The sequence below is a fragment of the Nannobrachium achirus genome (genome assembly GCF_963921795.1).
Source record: "Nannobrachium achirus genome assembly, chromosome: 4".
NCBI lineage: Eukaryota > Metazoa > Chordata > Actinopteri > Myctophiformes > Myctophidae > Nannobrachium > Nannobrachium achirus.
This window is the reverse complement of record NC_137813.1, coordinates 7,915,062-7,940,932: the sequence shown is the minus strand read 5'-3', so window position 1 is coordinate 7,940,932 and position 25,871 is coordinate 7,915,062. Positions and strand designations below refer to the sequence as shown.

At 40.1% G+C, this 25,871-nt stretch overlaps 1 protein-coding gene across 2 annotated transcripts; it reads left to right on the top strand.

Annotated features, from left to right (window-relative positions):
• Positions 1–270: 270 nt before the first annotated feature.
• fahd1 (fumarylacetoacetate hydrolase domain containing 1) lies at positions 271–21,498 on the top strand. Of its 2 annotated transcripts, XM_080725114.1 has the most exons (4): positions 271–641; positions 14,374–14,439; positions 18,995–19,335; positions 19,830–21,498. In XM_080725114.1, exons 1-4 carry the CDS (start codon positions 393–395, stop codon positions 19,885–19,887), a joined length of 714 nt encoding a protein of 237 aa, XP_080581240.1. In that variant the 5' UTR covers positions 271–392; the 3' UTR covers positions 19,888–21,498. The 2 variants fall into 2 exon arrangements, with proteins under 2 accessions (XP_080581240.1, XP_080581241.1); XM_080725115.1 differs by lacking the exon at positions 19,830–21,498 and having other exon boundaries at positions 18,995–19,515.
• The last annotated feature ends 4,373 nt before the right edge of the window (positions 21,499–25,871 follow it).

Genomic DNA, 25,871 nt, shown 5'->3' with positions numbered 1-25,871 from the left:
CAAGTGCTTTCCAGAATCTCCTTTTAGTTGACCTTGTACCAGTGAACTATACCGTCATGATGAAACTGTACACTTTTCTATGCAAACTTCTAATAAAGTCTTAGTCTTCAATCAATCAATCAATCAGTCAACCACTTTGATGTAAACACACAACACAGGCATTATTACGGTGTAATTACCATATTTCGCCCGTAGGTGCCGCTGTTAAACCAAAAATAAAGACATTATAACCCCAGTGGTACGGTGTTACTTTTGGTCCTTCAAGCCTCGCCGTACTTTGAGCCATAGTGAGTGAGCAGACTGTCTAGTGATCAAAGGTCGTTTTTTCCGCACAGATCTGCTCCAAGGTGGTCTGACAACACGCTGACATAACAAGCCCTAACTAAGCCACCATGACCCAGAAGAGCGTGTCCCGGTTCTGGGAGTGGGGCCGCAAGATCGTGTGCGTGGGTCGGAACTACGCGGATCACGCGGCGGAGCTGAAAAACGCCGTGCCCACGGAGCCCGTGCTGTTCCTCAAGCCGCCCTCCGCCTACCTGAGGGAGGGCCAGCCCATCCTGGTGCCCCGCTACTCACACAACCTGCACCACGAGGTGGAGCTGGGGGTGGTGATCGGGAAAGGGGGCACCTCCATCCCCCAGGTAGGGTACAGTACAGTAGATCAGTGTGGTTCTCAAAAACATGTTTTCATGTCAAGGACCCCCAAATTGAAAAGATATGCCAGCATGATGGGACCCCATAATAAGAGATGATTTTCAGTGATTCAGAACTATTATAATTTCAAGGACCCCCAATTTGACATGCATTAGGCTACGGACCCCCAATTTAATGGCATTTCTATCTCTGAGACCCCAATTTGTAAAATGCATGTTAATATAACTATGAGAGTGTACAAATGGACCCCATTTGTACACTATTCTGAGTTCCATCACATACCTAGGGCTGTCACGATTAGGATTTTCTCCAGACGATTAATTGTCATACAAATAATCGCCGATTGACGAATATATCGTCTTTTTTCCCCCCTTCATTTTATGCCACTATGATAATAGGCTTTGAGCTCATACTCACACTGTACCTTAATGAGCAATTTAATTGATTTTTAAACATCAGTTCAGTGGTGTAAAGTAACTATTAAGTACATTTACTTGCTAACTTTAGCCCTATTTTATACCGTAGCTATTTGAAAATAAATAGCCGATCTGTAGGCTCACAACGCGTCGTGGTGCGTTGTGAAAATAGCCGATCTACAAGCTTGCGGTGCGTTGTGAAAATAGCCGATCTACAAGCTCACAACGCGTCGCGTTGCGTTGTGAAAATAGCCGATCTACAAGCTCACAACGCGTCGCGGTGGGTTGTGAAAATAGCCGATCTACAAGCTCACAACGCGTCGCGCTGCGTTGTGAAAATAGCAGACAACTGCAAAAATAGCCAACAGCTGAAAATAGCGACAGTAGCCTAATAGGCCTAATGTTTATCACGACCACGATCCAACATCTATAGTTAGTTAGTCGCCGTCTGTGTGTAATCATCATCATCATCCTCTCCACAGCAGAGCAGCAGTGCTAAGTTTAGCTCTGGTCCATAGCGTTAGTGGAGGGAGAACTCCACTAACGCTATGGACCAGAGCTATGCTAAGCTAAGCTGCAGTAAAGGCATTGACTCCAGTCCTCTGTGTTGAAACGAAAGTGAACGGCTTTTTCTGTATCGTATCAAAAGGAATATATAGTCCCGGGATGTGTATGGTACATGTGTCTGTTCCGACCGTCTGGAAAAAACAAACTGTTTAAGCATTTTTAGTTAGCAGGCCAGCCTGCCTGTGCTGTGTGACAGTGCGTGCCGTGCTGCTGTTGTGTTGACTGACTGTGACCAGTGTTGCCAACTCCCCAGTAACGGAAGTAGCTAGTGGCTCTCCCAGAAGTAGCTAGAAGTCGCTAGGGGTGGGGTGCACGCGCGCTGCGCGCACGTGCACACAAAAGCGTGTGCACGTGAACAGATGCGCGTGCACGTTTCTAGGGTAATAATTCGAGTTTTTGTATTTTTTTGCACGCCGGCAGTACCAGTAGAGAAAGAAAGAGATGCGGCGTGCACGTTTGTGTGTCACTGAGGAGAAGGCAAGCAGCAAATGGAGGCTGAGAGAGGGAAAAGGAAGGAAAAATAGGGTTTTATCTATGGCTCCTGTAAACAATATCTGTCTCCAAATCAGCAGAAAAAGTAGCCAGATTTGTCTCTAGAAGCTTTTCACAAATTAAGTCTCTAGTGGGGTCTGGAAAGTAGCTAAATCTAGCGACAAATCCTCTAGGTTGGCAACACTGACTGTGACTGAGGAGGACCAGCATTGAGCGTCCCCGTGGCAACAAGGGGGAGGCGCATTCAAGAATGCAAGTGTTGACGTGAGGTTTAACTTGTTTAAGAATGGTTTTATTGTCAAAACTCACTACTTTTTTAATCAAATTAGATAATTGACGATAATCGCGAATATGAAAAATATTCGCGAATATGAAAAATAATCGCGAATAGACGATTATGTATTAATCGTGACAGCCCTACACATACCCTTAAGGTTCCTAACTATCATTTAGCTGGGGAGCACCTGGAACTCCCTCAAGGACCCCTGGGGGTCCCCGGACCCCACTGAGAACCGATGGTGTAGAGATAATAGAGCTGTCAGCCTGTCACTGTCATTACATTTGTGATGGACAATAATCAATGTTTACATTTGGTGTAATTGAGTATAGTGTGACATCTAGTGGTTGACAGTTGTTGCAATTAATGACTGGATTGTGTATGGTGGCTTAGAACAGTGGTTTTCAACCTTTTTCATATCAATCAATCATTCATAAATTCATAAACCTGATCTGATTGATTGATTGATTGATAGCACAGCCCACATGGACTTACAGGACACATTTCATTTGACATACAATGAGCTGACATGACAATTCACAATCAATGATCAAACGAATAACCAACTTAAGCACTCAAAGCTTCATACTGTACATGGTAGATTTCATAAATACAACTTAAAATAACAACACTGGGCCTGTTACCTCACATCTTAACAGGAGACTGGACATGAACCTGTTGAGATTGTCTTCTACTCCAGGCTCTAGAAACAAAATGTGCCGTCTTAAACTAGTAGTTCACCCCCAAAAATGAGTTAGTCACACCATGGAGACTTGAGTTCAATAATATTTTTTTGTATTCGTCGCATTCCTAAGACAAAAAAGTAATGATTACCTATGGGGATGGGGACCAAAATGAGGCCCTGGATGGGGACCCAAATGCATTTGGGTCAGAATCAATGGAGGTACATTTAGGATCAAGGGTCAAGTAAATTTACCCCCATTGATTCTCACACAAAAGCATTTGGGTCCCCATCCAGAATCAATGGGGGTAAATTTACTATAATACAATTTTTGTCTTAGGAATGCGACAAATACAAGAAAATATTATTGAACTCAAGTCTCCATAGTGTGACTAATCAATAGAAAAAAGTCATTTTGGGGGTGAACTACTCCTTCAAATACTTAATTAAACAACCACTCCAACTTCTGTCCATCATCTTCCCAGAATAGCTCAGGTTTTTGTTATTGCGTTACATAAAATATTGGAACCCTCAAATCACAACCCTTAATAAGATGGCATAAAATCCAGTAATAAAACAAAACATTTTAAAACGCTATGTTCAATACAGTGAATGAAAAAATAAAAGGATGAAATAATAGTATGATGGTATAATGATGATGGCAGGTTTACAGATGGCATAGCACCCAGGATTACATTAGACAATTGACACTAGAGATGGGACGATATGAAAATGTCATATCACGATTATTGTGACCAAAGAAATTGCGATGTACGATATCATCGTGATAATCGAAATCCATTATCCTGGGGCGGAACATTTGCCAAAAAATAGCAGTTGTGAGCTTATAGATCGGCTATTTTTTGGCAAAGACATTTTGATAGAGTGAAAAAAAGACTGTATCAAGTACGTATATTATAAGTACCTTTAACCAATTATAGAGGGTTTAAGTGGTACCGGATATGCAGCTCGGCAAATAAAAGGTGAATTGATCCCAGTGCATGACGGAGGACGATATCACGATAAATTAAATCTCCACGATACGATTATCGTGAGTGTTTTTTATCACGATAAACGATAATATTGTGTATCGTCCCATCCCTAATTGACACCGGGTGAAAGAAAAGTAGTTATAAAAATCGTGGGATAAAAATGATAATAATAATGTAATAATGAATAACGTGATGCCATCCATGTGTCCAGGACTCTGCTATGGACCATGTGATTATGTTAACATAATATTTAATAACATGATGCCATCCATGTCTCCAGGACTCTGCTATGGACCATGTGATTATGTTAACATAATATTTAATAACATGATGCCATCCATGTCTCCAGGACTCTGCTATGGACCATGTGATTATGTTAACATAATATTTAATAACGTGATGGACCATGTGATTATGTTAACATAATATTTAATAACATGATGGACCATGTGATTATGTTAACATAATATTTAATAACGTGATGCCATCCATGTCTCCAGGACTCTGCTATGGACCATGTGATTATGTTAACATAATATTTAATAACATGATGGACCATGTGATTATGTTAACATAATATTTAATAACGTGATGCCATCCATGTCTCCAGGACTCTGCTATGGACCATGTGATTATGTTAACATAATATTTAATAACGTGATGCCATCCATGTCTCCAGGACTCTGCTATGGACCATGTGATTATGTTAACATAATATTTAATAACATGATGGACCATGTGATTATGTTAACATAATATTTAATAACGTGATGCCATCCATGTCTCCAGGACTCTGCTATGGACCATGTGATTATGTAATAACATAATATTTAATAACGTGATGCCATCCATGTGTCCAGGACTCTGCTATGGACCATGTGATTATGTTAACATAATATTTAATAACATGATGCCATCCATGTGTCCAGGACTCTGCTATGGACCATGTGATTATGTTAACATAATATTTAATAACGTGATGCCATCCATGTCTTCAGGACTCTGCTATGGACCGTGTGATTATGTTAACATAATATTTAATAACGTGATGCCATCCATGTCTTCAGGACTCTGCTATGGACCATGTGATTATGTTAACATAATATTTAATAACATGATGCCATCCATGTGTCCAGGACTCTGCTATGGACCATGTGATTATGTTAAGATAATATTTAATAACGTGATGCCATCCATGTCTTCAGGACTCTGCTATGGACCATGTGATTATGTTAACATAATATTTAATAACATGATGCCATCCATGTGTCCAGGACTCTGCTATGGACCATGTGATTATGTTAAGATAATATTTAATAACGTGATGCCATCCATGTCTCCATGACTCTGCTATGGACCATGTGATTATGTTAACATAATATTTAATAACGTGATGCCATCCATGTCTCCAGGACTCTGCTATGGACCATGTGATTATGTTAACATAATATTTAATAACGTGATGCCATCCATGTCTCCATGACTCTGCTATGGACCATGTGATTATGTTAACATAATATTTAATAACATGATGCCAATACCATCCATGTGTCCAGAACTCTGCTATGGACCATGTGATTATGTTAACATAATATTTAATAACGTGATACCATCCATGTGTCCAGGACTCTGCTATGGACCATGTGATTATGTTAACATAATATTTAATAACGTGATGCCATCCATGTCTCCAGGACTCTGCTATGGACCATGTGATTATGTTAACATAATATTTAATAACGTGATGCCATCCATGTGTCCAGGACTCTGCTATGGACCATGTGATTATGTTAACATAATATTTAATAACGTGATGCCATCCATGTCTCCAGGACTCTGCTATGGACCATGTGATTATGTTAACATAATATTTAATAACGTGATGCCCTCCATGTGTCCAGGACTCTGCTATGGACCATGTGATTATGTTAACATAATATTTAATAACGTGATGCCATCCATGTCTCCAGGACTCTGCTATGGACCATGTGATTATGTTAACATAATATTTAATAACATGATGGACCATGTGATTATGTTAACATAATATTTAATAACGTGATGCCATCCATGTGTCCTGGACTCTGCTATGGACCATGTGATTATGTTAACATAATATTTAATAACATGATGCCATCCATGTCTCCAGGACTCTGCTATGGACCATGTGATTATGTTAACATAATATTTAATAACGTGATGCCATCCATGTGTCCTGGACTCTGCTACGGACCATGTGATTATGTTAACATAATATTTAATAACATGATGCCATCCATGTCTCCAGGACTCTGCTATGGACCATGTGATTATGTTAACATATTATTTAATAACGTGATGCCATCCATGTGTCCAGGACTCTGCTATGGACCATGTGATTATGTTAACATAATATTTAATAATGTGATGCCATCCATGTCTCCAGGACTCTGCTATGGATCATGTGATTATGTTAACATATTATTTAATAACGTGATGCCATCCATGTGTCCAGGACTCTGCTATGGACCATGTGATTATGTTAACATAATATTTAATAATGTGATGCCATCCATGTCTCCAGGACTCTGCTATGGATCATGTGATTATGTTAACATATTATTTAATAACGTGATGCCATCCATGTGTCCAGGACTCTGCTATGGACCATGTGATTATGTTAACATATTATTTAATAACGTGATGCCATCCATGTCTCCAGGACTCTGCTATGGACCATGTGATTATGTAATAACATAATATTTAATAACGTGATGCCATCCATGTCTCCAGGACTCTGCTACGGACCATGTGATTATGTTAACATAATATTTAATAACGTGATGCCATCCATGTGTCCTGGACTCTGCTACGGACCATGTGATTATGTTAACATAATATTTAATAACATGATGCCATCCATGTCTCCAGGACTCTGCTATGGACCATGTGATTATGTTAACATAATATTTAATAACGTGATGCCATCCATGTCTCCAGGACTCTGCTACGGACCATGTGATTATGTTAACATAATATTTAATAACATGATGCCATCCATGTCTCCAGGACTCTGCTACGGACCATGTGATTATGTTAACATAATATTTAATAACATGATGCCATCCATGTCTCCAGGACTCTGCTATGGATCATGTGATTATGTTAACATATTATTTAATAACGTGATGCCATCCATGTGTCCAGGACTCTGCTATGGACCATGTGATTATGTTAACATAATATTTAATAATGTGATGCCATCCATGTCTCCAGGACTCTGCTATGGATCATGTGATTATGTTAACATAATATTTAATAACGTGATGCCATCCATGTCTCCAGGACTCTGCTATGGACCATGTGATTATGTAATAACATAATATTTAATAACGTGATGCCATCCATGTCTCCAGGACTCTGCTATGGACCATGTGATTATGTTAACATAATATTTAATAACGTGATGCCATCCATGTGTCCTGGACTCTGCTATGGACCATGTGATTATGTTAACATAATATTTAATAATGTGATGCCATCCATGTCTCCAGGACTCTGCTATGGATCATGTGATTATGTTAACATATTATTTAATAACGTGATGCCATCCATGTGTCCAGGACTCTGCTATGGACCATGTGATTATGTTAACATAATATTTAATAATGTGATGCCATCCATGTCTCCAGGACTCTGCTATGGATCATGTGATTATGTTAACATATTATTTAATAACGTGATGCCATCCATGTGTCCAGGACTCTGCTATGGACCATGTGATTATGTTAACATATTATTTAATAACGTGATGCCATCCATGTCTCCAGGACTCTGCTATGGACCATGTGATTATGTAATAACATAATATTTAATAACGTGATGCCATCCATGTCTCCAGGACTCTGCTACGGACCATGTGATTATGTTAACATAATATTTAATAACGTGATGCCATCCATGTGTCCTGGACTCTGCTACGGACCATGTGATTATGTTAACATAATATTTAATAACATGATGCCATCCATGTCTCCAGGACTCTGCTATGGACCATGTGATTATGTTAACATAATATTTAATAACGTGATGCCATCCATGTCTCCAGGACTCTGCTACGGACCATGTGATTATGTTAACATAATATTTAATAACATGATGCCATCCATGTCTCCAGGACTCTGCTACGGACCATGTGATTATGTTAACATAATATTTAATAACATGATGCCATCCATGTCTCCAGGACTCTGCTATGGATCATGTGATTATGTTAACATATTATTTAATAACGTGATGCCATCCATGTGTCCAGGACTCTGCTATGGACCATGTGATTATGTTAACATAATATTTAATAATGTGATGCCATCCATGTCTCCAGGACTCTGCTATGGATCATGTGATTATGTTAACATAATATTTAATAACGTGATGCCATCCATGTCTCCAGGACTCTGCTATGGACCATGTGATTATGTAATAACATAATATTTAATAACGTGATGCCATCCATGTCTCCAGGACTCTGCTATGGACCATGTGATTATGTTAACATAATATTTAATAACGTGATGCCATCCATGTGTCCTGGACTCTGCTATGGACCATGTGATTATGTTAACATAATATTTAATAACATGATGCCATCCATGTGTCCAGGACTCTGCTATGGACCATGTGATTATGTAATAACATAATATTTAATAACGTGATGCCATCCATGTCTCCAGGACTCTGCTATGGACCATGTGATTATGTAATAACATAATATTTAATAACATGATGCCATCCATGTCTCCAGGACTCTGCTATGGATCATGTGATTATGTTAACATATTATTTAATAACGTGATGCCATCCATGTCTCCAGGACTCTGCTATGGATCATGTGATTATGTTAACATAATATTTAATAACGTGATGCCATCCATGTCTCCAGGACTCTGCTACGGACCATGTGATTATGTAATAACATAATATTTAATAACGTGATACCATCCATGTGTCCAGGACTCTGCTATGGACCATGTGATTATGTTTAGGGATGCCCCGATCACCTGTTTTCTGCTTCCGATTCGATCCCGATCACAAATCATTGCTCCAGATTCGATCCCGATCTGTCCCGATCCGATCGTTTGGCAATGCATTTAGAAAAAATAACAATAATAAAGAAAAAACACAAGTAATTCAAGTTTCTTTCTTTTTTATTTAAACAACTATTCCTTGTATCCAACATGTATATAAAACTCTTCCTTCTATCCAACATGGATATAGGTTTTTTTCTTTTTCTTCTTAGTGCAACATTGGATCAACAAAATTAAATGAAATCAGTACTGTAGTGCACCTCAAAATAACCATGTAAAACTAAAACAAAGTTGAATGAATACTGAATAGTGCAAGAACATATCATTTCACATTTTCAATTATATTTGGGTTAGGTATATTCTCTACTTCAAAGGTAGGTAGGTAGCTTCAGTATTATTACAAGTTCAAGACTTCAAGTATATTCAGGCCCCATTTACACTGGCAGCCAAATCCAGCTTGAATCAGATCTGTCACATCCAGATTGGATTTATCTGATTTGTTCCATGTGACCATGATGTAACCATAAACCAATTGGATTCCAATCTGGATGTGACACAGATCTGATTCAGGCTGGATTTGGCTGCCAGTGTAAATGGGCTTTAGTCACACAAAAATAAAATGTTTTTTTGACTTAAGAGGTACAGAATAACTCTAGTCTAGTCGGTATCAAAATGCTGCTTTACAACAAAGAGGTAGCTTGACCAGCTTAAGTAGCTTCACAAGATCAAGTACATTCAGTTACAACAAAAATAATAAAACAGAAAATGTGGCTTAGTGCAGAATAATTCTAGACTGGAGTAAGTCTAGCATTAAAATGAATTGAACATCAGCAGCTAATGCAACATGAATAAACAAACAAAGTAACAATTAGAATTTCAAATATAAAATGTAAACATAGGATATAAAATGTAAAGGTACTGTTTTCTTTTTCTTTCTTTTTTTAAGGGAAGGCTGACCCTTCAACTTCTTTTTTTTTGTTTAACAATTAGAATTTCAAATATAAAATGTAAACAGGATATAAAATTTAAAGGTACTGTTTTCTTTTTTTTTTAAGGGAAGGCTAACCCTTCAACTTCATTTTTTTGTTTAACAATTACAATTTCAAATATAAAATGTAAACAGGATATAAAATTTAAAGGTACTGTTTTCTTTTTCTTTCTTTTTTTAAGGGAAGGCTGACCCTTCAACTTCTTTTTTTTGTTTAACAATTAGAATTTCAAATATAAAATGTAAACAGGATATAAAATTTAAAGGTACTGTTTTCTTTTTTTTAAGGGAAGGCTAACCCTTCAACTTCATTTTTTTGTTTAACAATTAGAATTTCAAATATAAAATGTAAACATAGATAGGATATAAAATTTAAAGGTACTGTTTTCCTTTTCTTTCTTTTTTTTTAAGGGAAGGCTAACCCTTCAACTTGTTTTTTTGTATTCTTGTTTTAGCCACACTCTACCACACTCTCATCTTTCGGCTTCTCCTGCTTCAGAATGAAGTGGAGGTTTTTCTTTACGAAAACCAGCATATCGACCTTGTCAGCTGTGAGCCGGTTTCTTTTCTCATCAAGGACGTTGGACACCGCACTAAAGAGTCTCTCACTTTCCACAGAGGTGCAAGGGGCACAGAGAAACTTGGCGGCAACAGCAGCCACTGAGCGGTACCGTGGAGCATTCTCTTTCCAGTAGTGCAGAGGATTGCTTTTCCTATCTATAGTTTTCTCTAAGAGATAGGTCTGTACCTGGACATCAGCTGATGTACTCACAGGCCCGGCCTCTGGCTGATTCTCTTCCAAAATCTCGTCCAAGACTCTGCCCAAGCAGCTGCTTGCTTCTTGGCGTGGTGTCTTTCTGCTAGGCCCTGCTGCCTCTGGCTCTTCACGGGCGGCAGCAGCAGCAGCAGCCTTTTCCTCCATCTTCACCACCTCCTGGAGGAGCCTATCCTTGGCAAGCCTCTGGTTGTCTGAACTTGTGAAGAATCTGAAAATAGATAAATGTAACAATTACCCACAAGTTCCCAACTAAGTCAGTCAACATAAGACAGGACACCACACAGCACAACAGTTAAGTCAGGCAACTGCTTTACATCTTTAACATTTTATTTTTAACCATTAATATATCTACAGAAAGAAAAATATTAATTACATTAATTTACTTGCCTGTCTTTGTATCTTGGATCCACTAGAGTGGCAATGCTGTATAGTGGCTCCACCTCTATATGAGCAAAGCGGGTCTCCACTGCAGCTAGGAGTGTGCTCTTCATTGTTTTGATCCCCTGGTCAGTGGTCTTCTCCTGGGAGAGTAGACGCTTGAGGGCTGTTTGGATCAATGAAATGAATGGAAGGATTAATAAATAATGTATTTATCATAGTGAATAAGTTATTTATTTACTTATACTTGTCTAATAGACTAGTCAAAGTAAATACTAGCTACAGTTAGTTGTTTTAATTAATACGTTTTATATTTTATCTAAAAATATAGCAAATGATTAAGTAAAACACGTTTCATATTTTATTCAAAAATATAGCAAAGAAATAATAACCTCTTATTGCAGGGATTACATCAGCTGCAGATGCAGTGTGATTGCTCACATCCCTTGTGAGCTCCTCAAATGGAACCAACACCTCAGCTGTCTTCTCCATCAAGGTCCACTGGCTGGGTGTCAGTAGTGTGGGGAGGGGGTGTTCAGCTGCATACAGACAGAGAGCTCGCTTTTGCTCCATGATGCTCTGCAGCATGTAAAGGCTGCTGTTCCATCGCACAGCAACGTCCTGCTGTAGACGCTTGATCTGCATCTTCAGAACGGTCTGGATGTCTTCCAGATCGGAATAGGCCGTAGGGGAATGTTTGAAATGGCCAATAATTTTCCTCGCGGTGGCCAGTGCGTCTTGAACGCTGCGCTGGGACAGTAGACCCTCGTTCACGACAAGTTGCAGCGTGTGCGCGAAGCAGCCCAAACTCGCCACTTCCATGTCATCCGTGGCTTTCTTGATGTTTCGTGCGTTGTCTCGCACAATCACATGGATCTGTGACTTGTCGATTCCCCAACCGGTGAGCATCCCCTCGAGCTTCTCTCTTATACGAACTGCCGTGTGAGAGCCTCGGAAGCCCTGTGCATGCAATACCACACGTTGTAATTGAAAGTTGGAGTTGATCCACTGGGCAGTGAGGCTTAAGAGCTGGACTGGACTCACAGAAGAACTCCAGAGGTCTGTGGTAAGACCAACAAAAAGCACGTCCTTTAGCAGGGCTTGCAGGTGGGCAAACAGCTTGTTGTACAGGACAGGCATAGATTTATCTGTAATCTGCTGACGAGAAGGAATCACATACCGTGGCTCCGCATACTCCATGAGATTGCGAAACCCCGTGTTCTGTACCACAGATAGTGGCTGGTCATCCAACGCGATCATTTCAGCTATCTTGCCTGTTAACCCCTTGGCCCTTGTACTGTTTTCGTCCAGCTTCTCTTTCTTTTTCAAAGTCTCTGCAAGTGTCGGTTGTTTTGGTCCAGCTGCTGTGCCTGCTGCCTTGGTTGCTGCCTCGTACTCTCCGTATTGTTGTTTGTGGTGTTTTCTCAGGTGGCGTATTAGATTGGTCGTGTTGTAAGCAGATCTGTTCTGTCCTCCACGCGGAACGTCCGCCTGGCAAACATTGCATCTGGCTGTTGGACTGCTGCTCGTTTCAAGTGTGAAAAACCCCCAAACTAACGACATTTTCGCTCTTCAGACTGAGTCAGTTGCTAGACGTAGCGTAGCATAGCCTGCCGTTAGCTTCCTAGCTAGTAGCCTCTCTACTGTCACTGTGTTAACGTCACTTCCAGTACTAGCCTTCCTGAGCAGATCTACAAGCTCACAGGCGATGCGGGAGCGACGCGTTGTGAGCTTGTAGGTCTGCTATTTTCTCACCGCTGCTGAGTCGCTTCACACCATTCGTTATGACACGCACTGTGTAACAGAGAACATTCAGAGAACATAAATGAATGATAAATGTATAATAATTTTAATTAAAACCAGGCCTCAGGATGAGTTTATTGCGTGAACATGGTCATGTTTGTTTTTAACTTTAAATAAAACGACAAAAATATTTTATTAAAAAAATATTTTATAAAACTTTTTTTTTTTTTTTTTCGATATGTTCTCCCCGATCTCCGATGGTTAAAATAGGACCATATCGGCCGTCGATCCGATCACCTGATCGGAATCGGTCATCCCTAATTATGTTAACATAATATTTAATAACGTGATACCATCCATGTGTCCAGGACTCTGCTACGGACCATGTGATTATGTTAACATAATATTTAATAACGTGATGCCATCCATGTCTCCAGGACTCTGCTACGGACCATGTGATTATGTTAACATAATATTTAATAACGTGATGCCATCCATGTGTCCAGGACTCTGCTATGGACCATGTGATTATGTTAACATAATATTTAATAATGTGATGCCATCCATGTGTCTAGGACTCTGCTATGGACCATGTGATTATGTTAACATAATATTTAATAACGTGATGCCCTCCATGTGTCCAGGACTCTGCTATGGACCATGTGATTATGTTAACATAATATTTAATAATGTGATGCCATCCATGTGTCCAGGACTCTGCTATGGACCATGTGATTATGTTAACATAATATTTAATAACGTGATACCATCCATGTCTCCAGGACTCTGCTATGGACCATGTGATTATGTTAACATAATATTTAATAACGTGATGACATCCATGTCTCCAGGACTCTGCTATGGACCATGTGATTATGTAATAACATAATATTTAATAACGTGATGCCCTCCATGTGTCCAGGACTCTGCTATGGACCATGTGATTATGTAATAACATAATATTTAATAACGTGATGCCCTCCATGTGTCCAGGACTCTGCTATGGACCATGTGATTATGTTAACATAATATTTAATAACGTGATGCCATTCATGTCTCCAGGACTCTGTTATGGATCATGTGATTATGTTAACATAATATTTAATAACGTGATGCCCTCCATGTATCCAGGACTCTGCTATGGACCATGTGATTATGTAATAACATAATATTTAATAACGTGATGCCATCCATGTCTCCAGGACTCTGCTATGGATCATGTGATTATGTTAACATAATATTTAATAACGTGATGCCCTCCATGTATCCAGGACTCTGCTATGGACCATGTGATTATGTTAACATAATATTTAATAACGTGATGCCATCCATGTCTCCAGGACTCTGCTATGGACCATGTGGCCGGCTACGCTCTATGTTTGGACATGACAGCCAGGGATATCCAGGTACGGTAGGAATCTATCCATCTATTATTTTATTAGTGGTTATTCTTTCCATTAGATTAAGTGAATAATTGAGTACCTGAGACGAATAATAGTCTAAAGTCAATTTTTTTTTTTTTTTTTTTTTAATATAGATATGTTTTGATTTACCAGACTGTAAGCCACAAACTTTTTAATCTGTTAAATTGTTAGTGCACTCCCCGTCCATTTTGTTCAATTGTCTGTTTTGATGTTATCTGCTCCCTTTGTCTGCTGAATATTGCTTGTACGGAGTTATACTGTTGTTCCACAAACTGTTGGAGATATACCGTTTTTCCACATTCCATAAGTATTATTATAATTCCTAATATATATACAGTATGAGTTAAGTAAAAAAAAATCTAATTCAACAAAATGAGGGGGGAGTGCATTAAGAATTGAAAAAATATCTATATTCAAAATTCTAAAATATGGACTTAAGACTGTTTTTCGTCTCAGGTACTTTATTGAGAAGCATGTTTTTTTTAGAGAGAGAGACTTTTTTATTATTTTGGGCATGTTCTAGCTTTTTGTGTCTTCGTAAATTACTGCTCTACTTGATCATACTACAGCGTCACTCACACGTAAGCATCAAAAGTAGCAGATCCACAAGCTTGAAACGCGGCACGAAGCTGCATGTCTTTGAGCTTGTAGATCTGATACTTTAGCTATTTTTGAATTTGAATCCTGAAATGTGTCCGAGGCTGGTGGAAACGGCCAAATGTCGGCAATTTTACAAGGCAGAAAATGCGAAAATAAGATTGATTTAAAATTTTCTTTGTTTTTCGTTTTTGTATATAATTAACAGTTTGAATATAGAAGAGGGTTTTCATTCCATAAGATATCTTTGTTAAGGTCGGTATATGGCAACATTAGTGTAGCAAAGTTGCCTTCTTTGGGAGAGTTTTACTGCTGTTTTAGGAGGCGGAGAATTGAGCTCTTTAGATTTGCATAGCGATTTCACGGGAGCACGATTGGTTTAAGGAATGCATTGTCTCGTATTTCAGCACGCCCATACAGCGTGCTATCTGCTTTTAACAGTCTACACAGTAACTAACTTCATCTCGCTAATGTTAACGGTTTGCTGAAGACAGTATTCTGGAAGGATGTATTTTTTTTATGTATACATCGTGATCTCAGTCGCTCTCGGACACACAAAGAAAACGTGGAAAATTGAAGCAGCATGTTGAAAACGCTATGTCATCATGAGTCCTTGTGCTGGCATTACAGGCGACACGCTCACTCGTCTGTAGTGAAAATAAAAGATACAGTTTCGCTACTCACCAAAACAAAGACGGATTTGGGGAGTTGAAAGCCTACTTTACTTAGTGGGAACACTCAGAGTTCCCAACATCGCGTCTAAAATACACTTTTTTATCCAGATAACAGAATATTTCACCGGAAGGCAAAATGTGCAATGGACATTTCTATTGACAAGATCTGTAGAGGGCGGTGTGGAGTAACTAAAACCTCCGGTGAAAAAGTTTATTCTCTGGTAAAAAAAGTGTATTTTAGACGTGAGGTGGGGGTTTCTGAGTGTTCCCACTAAGTAAAGTAGGCTTCCATCACCCTTACGCCGTCTTTGTTTTGTTGAGTAACGAACCGTATTTTATGTTTATTACATGCAGACGAGAGGGTTCGCAGCCGTTCCTGCCTCGCAAAGGCTCATTGGTGACATAGCGTCAAGCGTCTCCTTGTTTCACTGGCTTTTAGCATTAAACTGCTGAGAGACTCTGAACTCACTTACTCAGCGTTTACATTACAAATCATAGTAGGCTTCTGCTTAACACAGTAGCCTACGACCAAGAAGAAGGGAGAAAAAGGAAAGAAAAGCTGCATTCTCTGTCCTGCGGGAAAAACCACAGATCTTCTCGTAATGGACAGCGTATCTCACATCTCAGCCTCTCGTCTGCTGCAGCCCATGAACGTTTCTCCGTTCTGTGTCCGAGCTAGAGTGCCCTAAAAAGTGTGTTTTGCAAGCCCGTCCGCCGCTTCCCACGTTCTTACTACAAAACGTGCTGCAAAAGTGCTCTGTGTTGCTAATGCTCCCAAGAAAGAAAACGTGTAAATCCATTGATCCAAACTGTAGAAGACCGTGCTTCACTGCTTCTGCTTTAGCTGTCTGCTTTATAGTCCAGTAATTTTAGGCCAAAATTAGGCTAAATCTAAAACAAATTGCAATAGTAGCAAACTCAACTGATTTTGTATCCTCAATATGTCCTTAGTGAGAGAAAAAAAGTCCCAAGGGATCCCATCAGGGGAAAGTTTTGAAAACGACCTACCTACCTTCACTTACTATACACTACAGTGTAGTGTATAGTACTATTGCAATTTGTTTTAGGTTTTTTCATAATAATGACTGGACTATTTGCTGTGTACAGCAGATGCTCCGCAAGCTTCGTAGCCGACGTTAAAGAGTACACTGTAAACACTTTCTTTTGTAATAGACTTTTTTTTACACTGTAAAAACTTTTTCTTTTGTAATACACTATTTTAGTGAAAAATAAAAACTACAAAAAGGAGAAAATGACAGGATGAGCATATAAGGAGGGGAGGAGGTAGAAAAGACCACTGGCCACTATTTCTGACATGGCTGCAAGCACTATAGCACAATATATTACCACAGGTCTACTACTAAATAGTAGTTTCAAATAATTGTAGTGGAATAAAAGTACATTTGAAGTTGACAGCTATACCACTGTGGGTGTGGTTTGACTTGGGGGGAGTGATTTAGGGGTGTAGGTAAGTACCTATTGTCCCTCCCATTGTCACACCCACTTCTGGCTACCTAGAGGTGTCAATGTTCCTGGCATTCAAATGGCTTTTTAAGCACTTTGGGGTTTATGGTGGGGGTTTGGGTTTTAAAATGTCCATAACTTCTTCAAATATGCTCCAATTTCAACAAATGATACATCATATGAAAGCTTAGATTCTGTACTTGGATAATCTGTACAAAAAAGAAAAATGACCAATGCAGACATAAGGAACAAAGTACCAGACCCAGTCACAAATGTTTTGAACATACGTTTTCTCCACCTGACAGAGATGATATATAGACAGTAAGAACATTAGTATTTATTTTTTTGTGTTTGAAAACTTTATAAGAGGCGTTTAGAAGGCATTTTCAGCCTCAGGTCTTAATGGGTTAAAGCAGGGGTGCCCAAAAGGTAGATTGTGATCTACCAGTAGATCACAAAGGCTGTGCAGGAAGACCACATGACATGCCCCTGAAAAGATATAATTACAATATATTTATAAACAAAAATCACAAAACAAAACCCCTCTTTTTTTGGCATCTGTCACTTGAATTAAGGTGACTTATTGATTGATCAAGAAGGGCCTGTCAGCTCCCTTCATAGGCAAATTGTTTTCAAGAGTCAGTAGCATTGGAAAAAAACTTCCATACAGAATGGGGTGAAGACTATTTTTTCCTCTGCTATCTGCCATTCCAAGTGCGTTTGTCTTAAGTATGTAACGCCAGTGCCGCTATTCCAAAGCCCCCTCAGGTAAAACATTTTGGGTGGGTAGATCATGTTGAGCTGGTCATTTTAAAAGTAGCTCTCAGGTCAAAAAGGTGTGAGCACTAGGGCTGTCACAATTATTACATAATCGTCTAATCGCAATTATTTGACATAATCACAATTATTTTGTGATAATCATCATAATCAGTTACGTGTTGAAAATGTTATATGTTATATGTTCAAACATTGAAATGCGATGCGACGTGTTGTGAGCTTGTAGATCGGCTATTTCCACTATCAATGTTCTATTTAAAGTGTTGTCAAATATGTCCTTAATTTCTTTGTATATTTGGCTTATGTGTCATATCTGCCATGTGCAACTTCAAGGCCTAAAAGCCAAACAGAAATGTAATTGTCAACGACAAAAACACTATTAAATTGTTAATTGCAATTATTTGAGTGACATTTAATCGTCATGTAAAATGTCATAATCGTGACAGCCCTAGTGAGCAGCCCTGGGTTAAAGGATAAGATAAAAATGTATTTCAATAAAGGAAAGATCACACCGATTTGAACAAGAAAATATTTACTTGAATAATAGGCAAAGAATAATTACAAAATACATGATTGGCAAAATACATGTTTGGCAATTAGACTCCATAAGCAAAACAAATAATATCAGGAAATAGGAGAGAGAACCCCCCATGGAGTCTAGACGCTGGTGCCTGGTGGTGATAATGCAGAAGAATCGTCTTCCCCTTGACTCCAGGACTGAGGTGGAGCTGGGGATGGAGGTGGGATGCATGAACGCTGTCTGCAAAGAGAATGAGGCGGTTAGGAGCAGGGCTATTTCATAGAATGGAGCCTAGTCGCTGATTGGCTGGGAGAAAACAGGTTGTAGGATTTGATTGGTTAAAGAGGTCACGTTTAGTTTAGTGAATGAGCGTATCTGACAGCGTGGGAAAAAGGAAGTGACGTGGGCTAAAGCAGAGTGTGGTTTAGATCCTTTTTATTGAACTTACGCTATAAGCTACATTTGTTTCGATTTAACCGTGGCACCCCTCCTCTTTCGCGTCCAGGACGAGTGCAAGTCCAAGGGCCTGCCGTGGACGCTGGCCAAGGCCTTCGACACCTCCTGTCCCGTCAGCGACTTCATCCCCAAGGAGAAGGTCCCGGACCCCGCCGCCCTCACCATCTGGCTGAAGGTCAACGAGCAGCTGAGGCAGCGCGGCTCCACCAGCCAAATGATCTTCTCTGTCCCTTACATCATCAGCTACGTCAGCGACATCATCAGCCTGGAGGAGGGCGACCTCATCCTGACCGGGACGCCCAAGGGAGTGTCCCAAGTGCAGGAGCACGACGAGCTGCAGGCCGGGATCGACGGCGTGCTCACCATGAACTTCAGAGTGGGTAGACAACAGTGACACTAGACTAGAACCAGGGACGTGCTGGGCCCCTGATTCAGCCCGGGAAAAATAGTTGGAGAGGCCCTATTTGTTTCATTTTTTGAGTTATATTTTGTTGTTGTCGGTGGAAACCTTATGTCCAAAACCGTTTGTTTTGTATTTGTCATTTTAAAAATGATTTAAACTAGTGTAAACAGCCGATCTACAAGCACACAACGCCTCGCACCGCGAGGCGTTGTGTGCTTGTAGATCTGCTGTTTTCACTACTTTTGTGCAACGGCCTTATATGATGAAGCAGAGCTTTGCTTTGCGAAAAAATGTATACTGGAATGTATATTGGAGATACGAGGTTTCTGCCCGACAGTGACGATTTACTTTGTTGGCCACACAGCCCCCAAAATGGAACGAAGGCCGACATATATATATATTTTTTTCCCTAATGGCCGGCCTGGACCGGCCGGGAATGAACCGGCCGTTCGGGAGTTGTCCCGCTTTTCCCAATGGCCAGCACGTCCCTGACTAGAACAGTGGTCACCATGAACTTCACAGTGGACAGACATCAGTGACACTGGACTAGAACACAAGCGGCATAAGTAATTACCAGGAAATGGTATAAGACCAAGGCTTAATTGGCCCAGCATCAGTCATAAGTCTAGCCTCAATCAACACAAGAGAATTCACACTGGAGAGAAACGTAACAGTTGTGATCATAAATGGTGCATTTATATAGCGCTTTTATCCAAAGCGCTTTACATAGGTAATGCATTACATTCACCCATTCACGCACACATTCATACACCGGTGGCAGAGGAAACCATGCAAGGCACCAACCAGCTCACCGGGAGCAATTAGGGGTTCAGAGTCTTGCCCAAGGACCCTACGACATTAACTCAGGGGGAGCCCGGATTCGAACTGGGAACCCTTCGGGAACCCTTCGTGCTCTAATAACGGTTTCTCTACCCCTGAGCTATGCCGCCCTCATTGTGGGTAAAAGTTTAGGAGAACGGATCATCTCAAATTACGTAAGTACAGAGCCAACTCTGTTGCCATTTTACTAAGTCTAGACAAGGTTTAAGTTGTTAAAACCAGGAAAAGACAAACACTTACGCCATATGAGCATACGATATCCGAAAACCTAAACGATATCTAGACTCATACCACAACATCAATATAATGGAGATATGTGTATTGGCCAGTCCTAGCAAGGAATAATATATTGTGAATTTAGGAAGTTCTTCTGTTGCTTCTCTATGTGGTAACTGGACCAGCAGGGGGCAGACCTGCTCAAGGAAAGGACATTCATTCAGACATTGCTGCCTATAGTGGAACAATAATACTGCCAACTACAACATGTACTGTGATCCTTGACTGGTCTCTTCATTTGAATTAAACAAATGAAATGATTCCAGTTTTAATGTAGTGAGTGACCGAATGCTGACATGACATTTGACAGTGTGTCACTGTTGATTCATTCACCCCAAGGCAGCCCTCAGAGTTCTACAGGGGTGCCACAAAGAACATTAGCTGAAAATAGCAAATCTGATGTGAGCTTGTAGATCGGCTATTTTCAGCAAAGAGGTTTGGTGTAGAAGGCAAAAAGGAGCAAACCAAGTAGGCTTCAAAGCCAAAGGTCAAGTTTAACCTAGTGTTGAGGGTTTAAGCAGTTAAACGTCCAAAATAAACAACAAAACATTGATTTACACAACACTGATGATGGTCAATGACGCCATCTATAAAATCAATGAATATGTTTAATCTGCAACACAGTTGTATACAATGTAGTGTGGGGGTCCCTGCTTCATCTCTCTCTGCTAAAGGGTCCTTGGCCTGAACAACCTTGAAGACCCCTGGTCTAAATGCTGGACATTGTCTGCATCTTGTTGTGTGCAACCTCTTCAAAGGCAAAGTGGCCTGCAAGGATATTCAAAAGGTGTAGGATATGCACATCCCCCAGACGTTTTTACGGTGCCGGATCCAAAAAAAATATCTGCAAGGATATTCCTTATTGGTTTAATAAATAAATACTACTGTACTTGGATTTGAATGATTTTTGTGTAGGCCTATGGCCCTATGCCATAAACATTTGGGAACATTAGTGAAGGTATTTAAAATGCGTTAAAGCGTCAAACTGTCTTATGGGGAGAATCATTTTTTGAGTTTCCTTTCTCATACACAATGTCATCTGTTTTTCTGTGTTACAGTGGGTAGGTATTTGCCCAGTGTTGTTAAAATATATATATAATATATACTGTATATAAAAAAGATTAAAAATAAATAAATGGCAGGTCTACAAGTTCACTCACTCATACACACACACACACACACACACACACACACACCACAACGCGTTGTGAGCTTGTAGATCATCTTATGTTCAACTAGACATGTGTATAATAGTTTAAAGGATTTCTTTTATTGATTACCTTTTTTCTATTGATTCCGGATGGGGACCCGAATGCATCCTGAATCAATGGAGGTACATTTTATGTAATCACAATATTGTCTTAGGAATACGACAAAAACAAAAAAAAAATATCCATGAAGTCAAGTCTTCATGGCGTGAATAATCAATAGAAAAAGTCATTTTGGGGGTGACCTACTCCTTTAAGTGGTTAGACTGATTTTGATGCCATATAAACCAATTTAGCTGCAGACCCCTTCAAGGGCCCCATGTTGGGACCCCAGACCCCACTTTGAGAACCACTAGGGTTATTGTTAGGATCAGTCAAGCGTTGCGTTGTGTTCTGTCCCCCCAGGTGAGATTTATATCGGCTCCACATCCACACAACTCCTCTCCATTTCAGCCACAACTCGTCAGATTGTTCTCGGTGGAAAGACAACCGCGAGGTGTTTCCCTTCGTTCTGGGGTTTGTATTTCTGGAGCGCAGACAGTGTCAGACATGACAAGACATCTCAAGCCAACATAGTTTATATCTTGTTGCTATCTGGTGTATACACCTAAAGCATTAGTTCTCAGAACTTTTCATGTCAGATCTACTAGCTACATTGCGCGGCTACAAGCTTTTATATCAGACCACATCAGAAATGTGGTCCTCTACGGCTGTGGTTCTCAACCTGTGGGTCGGCAACGCATTAGCAATGTGACACGTTGTCAGCTTATATAGGCTACTAAAGATTTTTAAAAATATATTTTTTTTAAACGTTTTGCCCAAAATAGGGATTGATTATTAATCAGTCATTTTATCAATGTATTGATTATTTCACACACCATGGCTGTCAATGACATTGGGTAAAGTGACGTTGATTTACAATCTCTGTCATCCTCTGTTCTGATTGATTGATTGATAAGCAGTTCGCAGGGGAAAAAAAGCACAGGAACGTACAGTTCAATACAAGGTCTGCTAAGAGAATTAAAATCCCAAGAAGGCACTATGGCTTGTTTCCATTGGGGTCCTTTCTACTCAATTCATTGAAGACATAGCAGCTATACAAAAATAGCAGCTATACAAACTCACAGCGCAGCACAGAGTGCCGTGCTGCAAGCTTGTAGATCTGCTATATTTGAAAATGTGTGCAAATCTTTGAATATATGTATTTTTTAAGCAAACATTTGTAACTCAAATTCTGCCTATGGGGGGTCCCTGGAACAAAATATTTTGAGATATGGGGGTCCGAAATACATGTCATTTTGGGGGTCCTTCACATGAAAAAGTTTGATTTTCACGATTTTTCTAAAATAGCAGATCTACAAGTTCGCAGCGCTGCACTCGCTGTTTTCAATTGTTAAAGCACAAAATAATGCATTGAATCCTTGTGCCCAGGGCCCAGAATGTGGTGCGACACAGGTGGTACATGGGTATATATACCGTATAGCTATACCCGCATGGCCAAAGAAAAGCTGCATGCATTCTTGCAGGCGTGTTTAACATCTGTTCTAGGTTCAGTTACAGCTCCGTGTCCCACAGGCTCTCTGTGCTCTCAGGATCAATCAGCCTTGGTCTCACAGTCCCAGGCTTGTCTCTGGTAACCCGAGTCTCCCTGTTCAGCATCTTTATCTGTCTCTGGCCCTTCAGGGCACCGCTCACTCTGACAGACACCTTTGATTTAGTTTGAGTCATGCTCTTCTGAATACAATGTCGTTTAGTTTTAGTAGTCATGTTGTTTTTTCTCATGTATCTGAAAAGCTTTAAGGTCTCTCCATACTTTGACCGAAATGTTTGGCGAGTTGGACTTTCCGACGTGCAAATTTCCGAACTCTCATTCGGTCTAATGCTTTTGAGAAGTCACGAGTGACGTCATTTTGTAGTCGAACCTTACCTTTTGACCGAAAACGGCGGTTTCGGTCATAGTATGGACAGGCCTTTAGTTTTATCTAGTCTAGTGTTACTAGCCGACTAAATATCATAAGATTTTAGTCGACTAAACTAATCTACTGTTGATTTTGTCGACAAAAATATGTATTTTGGCGGGCCTTGACGTCATCGTAATGGCAGATTTCAAAGTCAAGGACCCCCTGAATGGTATGTATTTTTGGCTCGCGGACCCCCAATCTGAAAAGGCTTTGTGCCAGCAGCGACCCCCAGAAGAGAAGATTTATGTTAATTCAAGATTATTCAAAGGTTTCCAAACATTTTTAATAATTATTATTCGGAATTGTTCTAAAAGAAAGTTAAAGCTCCATATTCAGCTAGATTGCCTATTCATTTCTATATAGTACAGGCAGGGGCGTCACACCAAACTCTGGGCCCTGGGTACAAGGATTCACTGCGGGCCCCCCATGAATGTTAACTATTGAAAAATAGCAGATATACAAGCTCACAGCGCGGCACCGAGTGCCGCGCTGTGAGCTTGTATATCTGCTATTTTTGAAAAATTGTGAAAATGTGTGCAAGAAGAAACCCATGTTTCCATGTCAGTGATGCTCAAACTTTTTCATGAAGGACCCCCAAAATGATATGAATTTGGCCACGGATCCCCATCTCAAAATATTTAGTTCCAGGGACCCCCCCGGAAGCAAAATTTGAGTTACAAATGTTCGCTTAAAAAATACATATTCAAATATTTGCACACATTTTCACGACTTTTCAAAAATAGCAGATCTACAAGCTCGCAGCGCGGCACTCGGTGCCGCGCTGTGAGCTTGTATATCTGCTATTTTTCAATAGCTAAAGTTATTAGGGCCCCTCCACCACCTTGGGCCCTGGTAACTCAGTCCCACTTTCCTACCCCTTGTGACGCCCCTGAGTACAGGAGTCTTCCCCGTCTCTCCAGCTCTTTAATAAACAGAAAAAATAAATGTTCATTACACTTTTATTCATAACGTATCCTATATGAGTTCTCTTTCCTAATTGGATAAAGTTTGTATCCCGACCTGAAAATGGCATTTTCCGTTTAACGAAGAACCTGAGAGACACATTCATTACTGAACAACCAACGACTACTATCAGAATATCCTACTAGACAGATAGATAGATAGATAGATAGATAGATAGATAGATAGATAGATAGATAGATACCTTTATTATCCCAAGGGGGAAATTCAGTTGTCCAGTTGTAGCACAGAAGTATACAGTTATTTACAAAGTTACAGAGACGTAAGAAAAAAGATAGATAAGAGGGAAAAAAACAAACAAAAACAAAAACAAGAGCAGTACAGTGCCAATAAAGAGAAGGTGCGTCAATAGAGGGGGCGAATAATATATAATATATATACATAAGGTGTCTAACAACCGAATGTCTGTCTGTCCGATATACACGCATGTATACAGTGCCCAAATTTGGAGTTAACTGACATCACTGACACCGTTGTCTATACAGCACATGCGTCTCCGCCATGGTAACAACCGCATGCTGAAACAGCGCCCAAATGTGGAGATGACCGACATCACTGATACCATCATACTGCCGCCATGATAACAGCAGAATGCTGAAATAGTGCCCAAATTCGGAGATGACTGACATCACTGATACGTCTGGGTTCTCTGACATTACTTCTGAGACTCCTACATTCAATCCCTCATACAGTATACTATGCACAACCCATAACCCAAACTGCACATCATTCGGAGTACATATTGTCGTTGTCGGGTGAAAACCTTGTATGTCCAAAACCGTTAGTTTTGCATTTATCATTTTAAAAATGATTTAAACTACTGAAAACAGCTGATCTACAAGCACACAACGCCTCGCACCACGAGGTGTTGTGTGCTTGCAGATCGGCTGTTTTCACTACTTTTGTGCGACGACAGCCTTGTATAATGAAGCAGGGCTTTACTTACTACAAATTTGAAACTTGGAGATACAAGGTTTCCACCCGACAACGACGATATGTTCAAACGGGCAAGGACTAGTAGACCTTATTTAACAAAAATGGTAGAAGGAACAGAAAAATAAAGTGTGGTGTGTGTGTGTGCGCTTGTGCATGTGCTTGTGCGACTGCGTGCGTGCGTGTGTGTGAATGCTGCAGCCTACACTTCCTCCTTAAATCCTCAGTGTAATTGGGGCTGTCAGAGCTGTTGAGGTGATGGACACACTTAACCTCTGGGGTCTCCCGGGGGCACCAGCAGGGGCCCCCTGTGAGTCTGGGAGA